Source organism: Vicugna pacos, chromosome 22 (genome assembly GCF_048564905.1).
Source record: "Vicugna pacos chromosome 22, VicPac4, whole genome shotgun sequence".
Classification (NCBI taxonomy): Eukaryota; Metazoa; Chordata; class Mammalia; order Artiodactyla; family Camelidae; genus Vicugna; species Vicugna pacos.
Window position 1 is genome coordinate 8,969,467 of NC_133008.1, and position 13,739 is coordinate 8,983,205.

General features: G+C 53.1%; 1 protein-coding gene across 1 annotated transcript; it reads right to left on the reverse strand.

Annotated features, from left to right (window-relative positions):
- Positions 1 to 311: 311 nt before the first annotated feature.
- On the reverse strand, positions 312 to 9,760 carry ARL10 (ARF like GTPase 10). The gene is made up of 4 exons (XM_072947202.1): positions 9,467 to 9,760; positions 8,632 to 8,833; positions 5,603 to 5,778; positions 312 to 3,876 (listed from the first exon to the last, which is right to left on the reverse strand). Exons 1-4 carry the CDS (start codon positions 9,647 to 9,649, stop codon positions 3,703 to 3,705), a joined length of 735 nt encoding a protein of 244 aa, XP_072803303.1. The 5' UTR covers positions 9,650 to 9,760; the 3' UTR covers positions 312 to 3,702.
- Positions 9,761 to 13,739: the final 3,979 nt, after the last annotated feature.

The following is a 13,739-nucleotide window of genomic DNA, read 5'->3' on the forward strand; positions in this document are numbered from 1 at the left end:
GGGGGTGCTCGCAGGACGGCGCGGCCTCCATCCGGACCTCTGGCGTGGAGGCAGGCAGACGTCCTGCTCCCGTTTCCACGGCCAGCCCTGGAACGCCTCCCCAGGAAGGGTCTGGGTACCTCCCTCAAAGTACTGGGCTGGACCAACGCTGACGTTCTTGCCACCCGACTCCCACAGGGACTGAAGGGACAGGGAACTAGGACTTGGTGTTTGGCAACCTGTGTCACAGTCAGTGTCCCAGCTGCCCGTCACTGGGACTGTGAGCACCCAGCACATGTTCCTCGAGGTCAGAATTCAAAGGACACCACATCCAGATTTTTGGCATTTATTGTACACCTCAAACAGCCACCGACACTCCATGTTACGCATCTTGTGGGTCTGGGGTCACAAGGCCTGGGCTGGGGCAGCCAGGCTGCTTCTTCCAGATCTTTGATGGGACTCTTCCTCTCGTCCCTTAACGGGTGCATCTCCTAGAGGCAGCAGGGGAAGCTGGAGGTTCCCCTTTCACAGCTACTAGACAGGACTCTGAGGACATGCGAGCAGACGGCCCGGACCGCCCCAGTCTAAGATCTGGGTCAGCTGCGCGAGGACTGACAGCACAGGTTTTAGCAGCTGGATGAACTGCTGGCGGTAGCTACTGAATGTCCTCCAAAGGCAAGTGGAAACATTTGTTGGAGAATCTGAGTTTTCACTCAGGCAGACAGGCTAGTTGTGAGATTTTTCGTCAGCATTTCTCTGCGGAGGGTCGGGAGGCCGTGATGGACCAACTTCACCTCCTCCCCAGTGCTTATAGCTGGATGCCCCCGCGTCAGCGCAAGCTTCCAACGGGCAGGTCTGGGCACCAGCAGGTGCCACAGGAGGCTTCTTGGGACAGGCAGCCAGTCCATGGTGGTGGTCCCAGCAGCCTCAGGCGCCCTCTTGCCCAGACGATCCGTATGTCCAAGCTCTGGGCCAAGCTGGCCTCTGCTCAAAGGGATGGCAACAGGTCAGAGAAGAGAAGCTCAGAAGCCATGGTTTCACTGAAAGAAGTCTTAAAAACAGAAGATCCCAGTGCCAGGGTGAGTGATCCAGGCACGGGTTCAACTGGCAAGAAGCAAAAGCTTCCTTCTCGTGTGAGGTGGACACTGGGTGGTCAGCGCCCACCCACTCTCGGAGAGTCTTCATACGAATATGAGAGCTGCCTACTGTTTACTCCCTACTCCCAGGCTTAGGCGGGTGGGTAGCTGTAGAGGCAGGGCAGTGGGGGGGAACACAGGAATTCCACTTTGAGATGAACAGCTGCACATAACGACTGGTTCCCAAAAGCATTTATCTGGGCTCCTGAACCAAAGTCATGTTCAGGAACAAGTAGGGAAGAGGATGACAAGGCCAGGCAGTTTGGTGTTCTTAAGAAAGGCCATTCCCCCACTTGGCTGCATCTGGTCCTGGTGGAAGCTGGAGCAGATGAGTACTGGTTGGCACCTGGCCTGGAGGATGGGCCAGCAGCTCCACCAGAGGGGCGCCGCCGTCAGCCACAAACATGGTGAGGCACACCCCCGGGCCAGCAGAGCGTCTGTGCTCTGTCCAAGTACCAGAGAGGTGGCACCCCGTACCTTCAGTGCCCCTCAGCGGTGTGTGTCTTCTGGTGTGCCACTGGGACCTGCTGGTTCTGGTAGTGGTCTCAAAAAGCCACTCAAGTAGATATAGTTAAACTCTATACTCAAGTTCACGTTCCCACAGTGGGGACTTTAAACTCTGTACTGCATAATGATACTCATTAGACCAAAGGCAGATCTTAGTAGAAAAAGGAGTTCCCCCGACAATGCTGGCTCCAGACACCACTTTCAAATGCTAGAGGACAAGGCGGAGTTCATAGAACAGAGAAGTAAGGTTTCTCAACCTTCCAAGGACAAAATGAAACGTCAGCGAAGTTTCAAAGGCTACTCTAAAACCCATGGCATTCCTGAAATATGAAATCACTTCTTAATGCAGAAATTTAATCAGAATTTCAAACAATCGGATTCTATTCTGAGACACCCACAGCCCAAGAGCTTCCAACGATCGCGCTCACTTCTGGACTCCGGGAGCCTCCTGCCCCGCCTCCCTGCCCTGCCCCTCTGGCACGGCCACGGCGTGGAACTGAAGCACTCTGAATAAATGTCAAATGAAACAAAGGCACATAATCTCTATTCTCAATTAAAAAGCAAACCGAGTTGGGTTTCTCCCCTAAAAAAAGGTCCATTTGTGGCTGTTGACTATTCAGTGGCCCAATAGACAAAAGGCTCCTTCTTCTGCCTGCACCAAAGAGAAGTGTCAGTACAGAGACAGTCCTTACGCTGGCTGATCACTGGGAACAGGAGAATCACAGAAAGTGTACTGGAGAGGACACTAGAAATCCTGTCCAGCTTTGCCTCAGCCAGGGTGTCAGCAGGTCCAGAAAGGCGGATGGACCACAGGCTACCTAGCAGGTTGGTCTGCTAATTCTCATTACTTTTTATGTGGATGTCCACGATAAAACTGCCTGAGTCACTTGTTACCTATGCAGGAAGGGTCTGTATCCCTTGGATGTACTGGTGGAGTTTAAGTTCACGTGGATCATCGTGACGTATTATGCTGTCAGTTACAGCCACAGAGGGTGGGGGCAGCTGGAGCCCTGTCTCCACTGACGCACGTGGCTTACCACACCGTCATTCATGGTTCCAGTGGTCTTCCTTGAAGCTCCCGGTTCTCCATGACAGTCATCCGGGGTTTTGATAACAGCACCTAGAAACAGAGCCTAAAACTCTGGCCTGTTCCTTTCATAAATAAATAAATAACTAAAACGCAGTTCGGAGGCCACCGCTGACAGTCTTCTTCCCAGGGACACACGCGGCTCCTTCCTTCCCCAGACGTATGTAAACATGGGCACTGGCACAGTCAGTGTAAGAGCAGCAGCCTCTGTCTCCAGATTAGGTGCAGGGGGTGGGGTGGGAAGGGGGGTGGGGCTTTCAGTTTTTCCAACGAGGGCGTGAACACCACTTACTCCGCAGTCAAGAGAGGCTGGCAGTCCAGGCCTCAACCTTAGGGAGGCAGGGAGGCTTCGGAAAGCTCCTTGCTGGGACCGCGAGGATCATTCTCATGCTTCCTATGTTCGTGGCTGGGAAGTGCATCTCCAAGTTAGAAAAAACCATACAAATCACCTCCCTTTAAAAAGGGTGGCCCTGGGGCCAGAGGCAGAGATTGCACAAGGCCACACGAGACAGCTGGGGCTGGAGGACAGTGCAGGACTTGGGGCGAGAGCTCAGGGCGTGCTGCCCAGAATCTGCCTGCACGAGAGGGGTGTGAAGCCACCAGGAGGGAACGGTCTAGACTGGGCGTCCTTGGCACACCTACGCTGGTCCTCAACCACCAGGACCCGCATGGTGGGGAGAAAACAGCACACTGAGCAGCTCACTGAACAGGCCAGAGGAGGAGGCTGCCTTCCCTGGTGAAAGCGGGATCCACACCCGGCCGAGAATGAGCAAGACACTGTCCTCTCCCACACTCTGCCTCCCTGTTTCTGCCTCACCAGGAAGGCTTCTGTGTGGTTCCCGGCCCTGCCCAGGTCCTGCTCTCGAGAGGGCAAGGAGGGGAGAAGGGAAGTGCCGCCATGTGGCCCCTGCCCCAGGCCCCGCTGGGGATGCAGAAGCAGGAGGAGCAGCACTGGGGTCCCCAGGGCTGACCGGCGACCAGGCAGGCGCTGCCCTAGGAGAGAAGCTCCAGGAGCAGTCTCCAGATGTGCACGGTACCAGGGTTCTCGAAGCCAGGTCCTGCAGGGGCGATGCTGGCCGCCAAGAGGAAAACTTCCCGTTGGTTATCGACAGCCTGCAGGCCCAGCTCCTGCTGCAGCTCCACCATGCTCATGGCCTCGCTCAGGTCCTGGGGGGAGACAAAGTCAGCACTGGCAGTGTCTCCCAACAACACCCCCTTGTTACCCAGATAATAAGCTTCTCTGGCTACCCCAGGGGAACACCAGGGCCTAAGTTCCCAGAGGCGGCCCCTGGCCCCTTGGTCTAAACTCCCTTCCTCATCTGTGACTTTCTTTTGTACCAACCCCTTTGCACTCATCATTCTTATCCACAGCCACTGTGCTAAGAAACGGCACTTCCCCTAAGTCTGGCGTCGTGAGAGGCACTTGGTCTTACTGAATTCTCACAGCCCACACTTAACCAACGAGGAAATCTGCTCAAGGACGTGAAGTCATTTAGCCAAACAAACAGTGGTAAGTGGCAGAGCCAAGTTTCCAACCCAGGTTGCTTTGATGACCAAGTTCATGACCTTTATAGGAATCCTAGCTCAGATTCCTAAACTTAATGGCAGGGAGATCTTACAGTAGGGTCACTTCCAGACAAGGGCCTTACCTAACCCAGACTCCTAGAAACCCGCTGAGGAAAACAGAGGCCACTACACATGTGGCTGGGGATGGTGCATTTTAATTTCAAGCCTGGCCCAAGATGAAAATAATTCTTCTTGGAACAACTCGTAAAATGCTGGGACATTAGGTGTTGTCTCCTGTAGGTTCAAAATCACTATAAATTATAATTTATATATAGAATGATGATGTGATTCATTGTCCAAACATGGGTACTTCTGAGACTCAAAGTGGGTACTATTAATAGTTAAACCGGAACAACAGACGTGAGAGGGGATTGTCCCAGGCCGCCCAGGACATATGGTTACCCTATTTATAAATGACTCATGTATTTCCTGATAGGCAGTGGGAAACTGAGGTCAAAGACGTACAGCCACTACCCAAGCCAGGCTGGAAACATTTCCTATAGCTCTCAGGGACATGGGAACAGGCCACAGGAAATACAACAAGCCTCTACACTGTGGCAGTCTCAGCTGGTATTGAGAATGGCACCTCACGTGTGTGATGCCGAGTTGCTGGGCCCAAGGCAGCCCGCTGACACCCAGGACAGGCGGAGCGTAGTGGTTAAGAGCAGGAAGTTTTCTGAGGAAGATCTGAACTCACGTCCCGGCTTTGCCGCATACCGGCTATGACTTGGGGTTAACAGCAAGGCCTATCATGGGGTTTTTGTAGGACTGAAGTGAGGTCCCGATTAGCAGGTGCACAATAAATGTTAGTTATTATTATTTAATCTGTTCAACTTCTTATCACTTCCCAGCTATAGCTCTCTGATCTAGGGTCAGAAATCGCAAGGACATAGCAGAGAGGAAAAGGTGCTGGTTTTGGAGCTGGACATCCCCCCTTCACTATTTTCCAGGTGTACAAAATCCCTCTCAGCTTCAGATTCCCCATCTGTAAGATACAAACAGTATCTGTACCTTGTCGGGTAAACAGAAGCATAATATGAAATGTTATTTAAAACCACACCTGGGAGATAGTGGATACTCAGTAATTATTTTTCTCATTTCTCTGGGATGACAGGTGACAGGGAGGCAAAGAGAAAGGCAGAGAGAGGATGAGGATTAGGGATGAGGAAAGAGCACAGGCAGCAGAGGTTGGGGACAGCAACACAGCCCAGCTGCAGGTCATCGGACTGGGCCTGACTCCCTCTCCGGTGCTCCCCACCCCTGCCCCTGCCCAGGCACCTGCGGACCAAGCCCAACTGGCGGTGAGCCGGCCTGCCGCGGCCCTCACCTGCTTGTTGGCCACCACGACGACGGGTAAGTCAGGGTCCTTGTCCAGCAACTTGTGCAGCTCCTGGCGGGCCCAGGGCAGTCGCAGCCGGTCAGCCGAGTCCACCATGAACACCAGCACGTCCACTTCATTCACAAACTCCTTCCAGTAGAAGCGCAGATTCTGGCTGCCGCCGACTGAGGAGAGGCCAGGGGCCAGCTCAGAGCCCCCCTGGGTCCGGGCTTTCTACGCAGAGCCCACCCCACCCCACTTGAGCTTCCTGAGGCTCCACCGGCCAGGAGCAAGGGAAGGGCACAGGTTCCAGGGCCAGACAGACCTCGGCTTTGCTCCAGCTGACAGCTGGGTCTCCCTGAGCAGGCCGCGGTCTCTGAGCGTGTCTCCTCCTCTGAACTAACCTAACTCACCTAACAGGTTGCAGCAAAGCCCACAGTACCACATGCCATGCACCCTTCACAGGACTGGTGGAAGATACGAGCTCAATACACAGTACTCTCTGGTTCTTTTCCTGGGCTGCCTTGCTTCCTCCCAATTCCTAGCTTCCCCCTGGGGCAGCAGTGGCTGTGTTCAGCAGCCAGGATGACCTGCCCTACCTGTGCACAGCCATTCTCCATTCAACCTCTCTTGTTCAGTCTGGTAGCCCCATTTTCTTTCCTTAGGAATGTCATACTTAATCCTGCCACCACGTGGCTGCCCAGGCAGCATCCCCAAGCTGGGTTGTGTTCCTGTTCCTCTCTGTCCCTCTGCAAAGTCCCCATAGGTCACCCTGCATCCTAGAGTTTTTGGTTATACTTCTGACCCTTGTGGACTCTAAGCTCTTTGAGAGTTAGAGCTGTTTACCTCTGAATCCCCCCAAAGCCCTCAGCACAATGCCTGGCACATAGCAGGCACTCAACAAGTATATACTGAGTGCTTACTAGGTGCCAAGCGCTGATCTGGGTGCTGGGGATACAGGGGTGAGCAAGGCAGGCAGGGGCCCTGCTCTCAAGGAGCTCTCTCCGTCACCAGGATGGACACAGCAATGACATACAAAGACATTTCACAGAAGAAGGAAATAAAATGGAAAAAGTGAAAGTGGCTGGGGTGGGGGGGGTGTGTGCTGGTGGCTTTGGACTGGGTAGTCTGGGAAGGCGGTCTAAGGAGGTGGCATGTGAGCTGAGTCTGGGATGATGGGCAGGAGCTGGTTATGAGAAGAGGTAGAGGAAAGCATTACAGGAAGTGGGTAGAGCAAGCTTGATGTGTTCGAGAAACAGACGGTGGCCAGGGTGGCTGAGGCACTGCCAGGGGAGAGGAGGAAGCCATGACCGGGAAGGCTGGCCAGGGCTGGACCATACAGGGCCTGTAAGGCCACCGTGAGGCTGATGGGAGCCCCTTAAGTATTTTAAGCAAGAATGACATGATCTGATCTGAGTTTCTGAAAGATCCCGCTGGCCGACACTGAGGGTAGAAGCAGAAGCAGGAAGACCAGCCAGGAGAGTGTTGAAGTCCTGGGAGATGACCGTGGCTTGGACCGAGCAGGCAGAGATGGAGGTGGAGAGACGTGGACAGATGCAGAATCTATTGGAGGATAAAGTGGTCAGAACTAGCTCATAAAATGGATGTAGGAGGTGTGGGGAAGGGAAAAGTCTCACTGTCAGCTGGGCTCCAGGCTGAGCACTGTAGGAGACCACAGCAAAGTGAGTGTCATGGGAGGGAAAAGCCCCAGGACTTGAATGGGAGATCTGGGTTTGAATCTGGGTTGAGTGACTCTATTGAGCCTGGGTTAACTGGTCAAACCCTCGGGTAACATGAAAATACCAAACCCCTTCTTCCAGGGTTGAGGGAGGGGGATACTGTCTTTGCCAGACAGAGTGGGCCTCAAGTGTGCAACCCCTACTTGATTTTCCGGTGTCCCTGTAACAAGAGGTGAGAGACACGGAAAATTTGTTGAAAGGACTGAATCCCAGGTGAATATCAACGTTGGCTACAATCAGGGAGAAAAGATGTAGCCAGGGTAGGCTAGCAGGCAAGTCCCTGAGACCAGAGGAACTGTACCCATTCAGTTCAACAGCCAGGCCCTCAGAGTCTGACGCTACCACTTAGCACTTGACTCAACCCACCTCATCTTTGCAGTCTGAGTCCTCTGGCTGGCAGAAGTCTACCTGTCCCTCCCCGCTGAGTCCCTGGCTGGATACAGGTGGTTAAGTACTGTTGCCCTTTCAATCCCCCCTCTCCCATCCTCTTCCAGGATCCCAAGAAGCCTAAAACTGAGGGCAGGGGGCTGCTCAGACCCTCTCTGATCACTCACTCAAGAAGCTCTCCCAGGTGCCAACTGGGTGCTAGGCCCTAGGGGCCAGAGCTGGATCAGATTGATCTGTGCCCCAGATGCCTCATCAGGGACACAGGCTGTTATGTGGCAAATACTGCAGCAGAAGGGGAGCCCAGAGGAGCAGCTCTTAACCTGGCCTCACAGGGATATCATGTTTGACTTAAATCTTACAAGGATGAGTAGCAGTTTGTCAAAGGAAGAAGGGTTTTCTAGACTGGCGGGACAGTGCATGTACAGCCCAAAACATAAGAAAGAGAACAGCAAGCACCCTTGAGAAACAAGCAATGTGGATGGTGCTTAACATCCAGAGCCCAGAGCCAGACAGTCTGCATTAGCGGACCAGCAAGTTGCGTGAGCTTGGATAGATTATGTAACTTTCTGGGCTTCACTTTCCTCATGCAGGACATATATAATGACAGTAAGTAACTGTTTCCGGTTTTATGGAGTTGTTGGGAGGATTTTTAAAGTAGTCTGTAAAGTGCTTGGCATACAGGAAACTTCAGCTGTTAGTATCTCAGCGTTAGGCATGTGAGCTGCAGTATGGGTGAAGGACGGGACGCCCCAGCCAGAATACAGAGCTTGGACTGTACCCTGTGCCCCAGGGAGGCACAGGAAGGACTTTACATAGGGATGTGTCCTGCTTAGATAAAAAGCCCCGGCTTGAGTCCAGCTGAGATGATGGGGAGACGGGGTGTTGGGGTGGGGTGGGGTGGGGTCTGCTCACTCTCCAACAGGTCCACCTCGAAGTCCTTGGTGGGCAACCGCACAGAGTTGAAGCCCCAGGTAGGGATGTGGCCTTCCAGAGGTGGCTTCCCTGCCAGCACTCGCAGGAACGTGCTCTTCCCGGAGCCATCCAGCCCCAGCACCAGCACCTCGCGCTGCTCCAACTCCTCCAGCACCGGCTCCTCATCCTCCTCGTCCTCGGGCTGCGGGGCACAGGTCAGGCTGGGGCCGGCACCCTCCCGCCTGCCCCTCCGCGAGGGAAGACCGAAGGCCCCTAGGGCCCATCCCCACCCTCCGGCCGTCAAGGGGCAGGTCTGGTGCAGAGGGACGAGCGCTGCTTTTGGAGTCCTGAATCCCAAACCCCGTTCTTCGGGCTTTTCCTGAGTGAGCTAGGGCAAATTCCTCGCCCTTGAGGAGCCTGAGCCGCCTCGGGCCGACAGTCTCCACATTCCCGGGCCGCAGGGACCACCACGTCGAGGTAACGCGCCCAGCGCCGCGATCCAGGGAGGGGCGCGGGACCTCTCCCGGCATCCCCCGGGCGCGCGCATTGCGCAGGCGCCGGCCAGGCGCGGGCTGGAGCCGGCGCGGGCCCGACGGTGCTGCGGAGCCGTGCGCTCGTGCTCCGGCGACCGCGAGGAAGCCCAAGGCCCACGGCGGTGCAGGACAGCGCCGCCCACTCCCCCAAACGCCCACCCATCCCTCCGCTCCGGGGCTCCCGGCCGCCCACCGCCAGCCCACCCGGGCCAGGCCTGCGGTGCCAAGCGGCCATCCCGCAGGGCGGCAGCCACACCCCTCGGCGGCACGCGCGGAGGCGCAGACCCCGGCCCGGCACTCACGTCCCACTCGTCCCACTCCGGCAGGCGGGCAGGCTCCGCGCCCCACCAGGCCTCGCCTCGGTCCCAGCGCCGCTCCCGTCCGCGGCCGAAGTAGGTCTTCCAGAGGATGAAGAGCACCGAGCCGAGCACGGCTGCCGCGCCGCCCAGCGCCAGCACCAGGGGGCTCAGAGGCCGCGGCGCCATCGGGCCGGGCGAGGGGCGCGGATGCCGGCGGCACAGGCCGAACCAGCCGGCCTGCCGAAGATGGCCCAGCAGCGACTGCGGCGGCCGCGCCCACTCGCCCACCCACCGCAGCCCCGCACTACAAGCCCCACAATGCACCGCCGCTGTCGCGATAGGCCGCCTGCACCCTGGCGGCGGGGGGCTCTGGCCAGAGAGCGCTGGGACCTCCCGCCCCCTCTGCAAGACGCGGTGTGGAGCAAGAGGCTGTGCCTAGGGAGGACAAGAGGCCGTGATACTGGTGTCTACCAAGGGGTTAGCTCACGGCTGTTCCAGGTTACCCCTTAAAACAATGCCCCTAAGAAGGGAAAACCGAGACCCTAGTTGTACTGTAGTGGTGCAACCTACATTCAAACCCAAGCGATCTCTCCTGGGCATCCCTCAAGATCTCAGACAGGAATTGCTATGAGGTGGCAGGTTATGGGGTGGAAGAGGCGGGAATGAAACCCACGGTCTCTGACTTTTAGTACTCGCTACCCTCCTTTGGCTGCTTCTTGGCCCCCAGGGGTTCTGCTCTCGTGGAGTCTTTTGGCGTCCGGATGAAGCTGGCAGGCCCAGAAGTCAGTGTTCAGACCTGACTACCTTGTCTTCCGTGACCCCCAGTGACTGCCAGCTTTTCCAGGTGTTGCACAAGGAGGGGAAGCAGGAGAAAGGCTGAGGTACTTAAGAGGACCCCATGAGGGGCTGCGGTGTGAAGGGGTGTATTTTTATTGTAAGCCACCTCACGTCATACAGAGTGGGGTTGGGGGGGTGGACTCTGGACTTTCTTCTAGTCACCCACAGGTACGCGCAGATTTCTCCTATTTCTTCTGCTTCTGGTTACTACCTCTCCTTTCCATTTCAGCCCCACCTCCAGATAATGTGCATTTCCTATTCCTCCCTCCACCCACGGATAGAAAGTGTTCTCACCAGGGTCTCTAACAAACACCTTGTTGGTAAATCCTTGGTAGCATCTTAGTTCTTATCTTGCTTGACCTCCTGGCACCATTTAACAGTGTTAAATCTTAGCAGATGCCTTGGTCTTGGGCTGTCATAACGAAGGACACAGCCTGGGTGAAAAACAACAGGAATTTATTTCTCACAGTTCTAGAGGTTAGGAAGTCCAAGATCAAGGACTCAGCTGATTCATTTTCCTAGTAGGGCTCCCTTCTTGGCCTGCAGGCAGCCACTTTCTTACTGTATCCTCACATGGAGAGAGAGCTCTGCTCTCTCTTCCTCTTCTTAAATGGACACTAATCCCATGTTGGGGCCCCACCCTCTTGACCTCAACTAAATTTAGTTACTTTCAAATACTATCACATTGGGGGTTAGGGCTTCAACATACGTATTTTAGGGGGATACAACCATTCAGTCCATAACAGCAGGTTAATAAAGAATGCTTAAATAGGTTTGCTGATACTTTCCCCTGAAACAGATGGATTGCCCCCCATATCAGTGACACAACACATCAAGCAAGGGCAGGAGTGAGTGGTCTTAAGAATATTAACAGCCAGTTTGGCATAGGCACCAAACAGGGGTAGGTACTGAAGTGAGAACAGGACTGTCTAGTAACCTGCTGACCTTACAGGGTTAGGCTCCTCTCCAGCAATCGAAGAGCGTCCTCTCTGCAGATGGTTAGGGCAGGGGAAGAGCACAGAAGCAGCTGTGTTGAGCATGCCTACCGCCTTCTCCCAAACTCCCAATTCAAAGAAATTACTCCTCTGGGGAGAAGTGAGTGAGGCTCAGCGAGAGAGCCTAAGAGTGTGACTCCAGTCCTGTGTTTCAAGACCATTAGTGAATTATGAAATCAGTTTATTAGATAGCAAATATATATGTAATGAAATGGAATATATATATATATATACATATATATATAAAATGAAATAGAATCAAAAAGAACAGAGTGCAAAATAACATCCTTTTAAGAAATTTTAAGTGTGTGTGTGTGTGTGTGTGTGTGTGTGTGTGTGTGTACGGGGGTACCATGTAAAAAAATTTCTATACCTTTTTCATGCTTTTTAAATTTTCTCAACCCGATCTTCATACTTGCTTACTTGGACTTTGGCTATATCCACTCTGTTATTAACCCCATCCTCTGAGGTCTTTATTTCATGTATGACATTTTTCCTATCTGGCTGTATAGTTCTTCTGTATGACTTTTTGTCCCTCCTTCATATTTCCCAAATCCTCTTTTCCTTTTTAGAGTGATACTTAAAATGTGTATTTTCATTTCCTGTCCTGCCTCGTCCATTAACTCTGCTGTGTCTGGATAAGGTCACCCTGTATGTTGTCTTTCCTTTGGGTGTGTGTCCTTCCACTGTCTCTTACCTACCCCGGGAGCTCCTGTTTCTTTGAGGCGAGGACTGAGTGCCTAGGGGAGGGGGCAAAGCCCAACTGTAGATTGAACTTTTCCTGCTGGGTTGGGAAGGAGACTCTCTGGTACTGTCCTGAGCAGACTACTGCATCTCTGGAGAACTTCCCTGTACCTCTCTCTGCCCAGGTGAGACTCTTACTAGAAGCTGCCACCCACGGTTTCCATAACCTAGTGCCCAGGGTCTTGGGAAAGGGAAGAGAGGTGGTGGAAGAGAGGCTGCTAAGGTACAGGCCAGTTCACTGCCCTGTAGTTGTTTTTGACCAACCCCTCCTCCGCCCCACCACTCAGGCTCTAATCACCCCCACCTAGCCAATGCCTTCTCAATCTGCAGTCATGGTGTAGCCACAGCTATAGGGCTGGCCAGATTCTGTCCTGGGCAAGGTGGGGAGGAAGAAAGGGTACATCTATCTGAAAACTCTGATGGGGCTCTGTCTTCTGCTCTGGGCTGCCGTTGTCCACAGCCTAGCCCAGTCCTCTTCTGGTAGCTGCCGGGCTAGTTTATCAGATCTGCCAACTTCCCTGTGACTCTCAGGTGTCCGGCTGCCTGGGGCTGGCTTGGGCTATCTGCTGACTTGTCAGCTTATCTCTGCCTCAGAAAAGAGAAAACTGAAGCCTGGGGAGAGGAAGTGACTTCCCCAAAATAAGATAGTGAATGAATGATGCAGCTGAGGTTTGAACCAGTTCTGTGTAATTGCAAAACCAGGCTTTAAATATCCAGGATCCTCCTTTACAGTTGTTGGAAACTAGGTCCACTCATTGTATCAGACCTTTCTTCTGAAAAAGAAGTGAACCTCAAGAGTTTGGCTCTGAAGTCTTTCACATGTGTCTTCAGTTGGATTTTAGGGTGTTTCAGTTTCACAGACATAGCCACAGCTTCAGACATCAGTACGATGGAAGTCAGGGATAAAGTTGTCTTAGCCAAGAGTCAGTAACTTCCAGGAAAGGCTTCAGTTTTCATTAACTTTTACCAATGAAATTAGTATCTATTCATTCATTTCCACTGATAAAATTATCAATCATTAATATCTATTAATGAAATTAAAATTATTTAATTTGGGGATAAGAATGAAACAAAGTGATCCTGTCTTATGATTTATATAAGGGTGCAAAGTGCTGTTTCCTCCCCGTGGACTGAGATGTGATGTGCGTGCCGCCCTTGTGATGATGGAGGGCAAGGTGTCAGCTTTGCTTCCACAGGGGTAAAAATTATGGCATATTTTAAAAATTCCCAATTTACAAAGTAACACTTGACAGAAAAAAAAATCGCACTGCAATGTAATTGTGCTATTTATAAGCTTATCATAGGCTTTATAAAAGACTAATTAACGGTGCCCTCAAGCAAGGTGGTCTGGTGATAGCACTCAAGTTTAAAGGGGCATGAAGTAAGCCTCTGTCAGTCCTGCCAGTAGGTCTGGCCAACAGTCAAATGCTGAAATCTGAAAGTCACAGCCCCCAGCCCTTATAGCCCTCCTAAGATGAACCTTGATGGCAAGCTTTGAACTTGGGGTAGAAATGTGGGTAGATTTTTTTCAACTTCGTTTGCTTCTTCATCTTTGTTGCTTTGTCATCTTTGTAAACTCTTTAAGGAAAAAAGAAGGCTTCCTTCAGGATGTGGCATTTGAGCTGGCACCTCTCCAAGTGTCACTTCCCTTAGTGTAGAAGGTAAATGATATTAGGATCACCTTAGCTAGGGGAGGCAGG

What these genes read in the sequence shown, in the direction of transcription:
- ARL10 (XM_072947202.1), bottom strand. Translation starts at nt 9,649, where the DNA reads ATGGCGCCGCGGCCTCTGAGCCCCCTGGTGCTGGCGCTGGGCGGCGCG. An exon ending in CGAGGTGGACCTGTTGGAGA is followed by an intron (nt 5,779 to 8,631) that starts GTGAGCAGACCC and finishes GCCTCTCCTCAG; the next exon opens with TCGGCGGCAGCCAGAATCTG. An exon ending in TCGTGGTGGCCAACAAGCAG is followed by an intron (nt 3,877 to 5,602) that starts GTGAGGGCCGCG and finishes GTCTCCCCCCAG; the next exon opens with GACCTGAGCGAGGCCATGAG.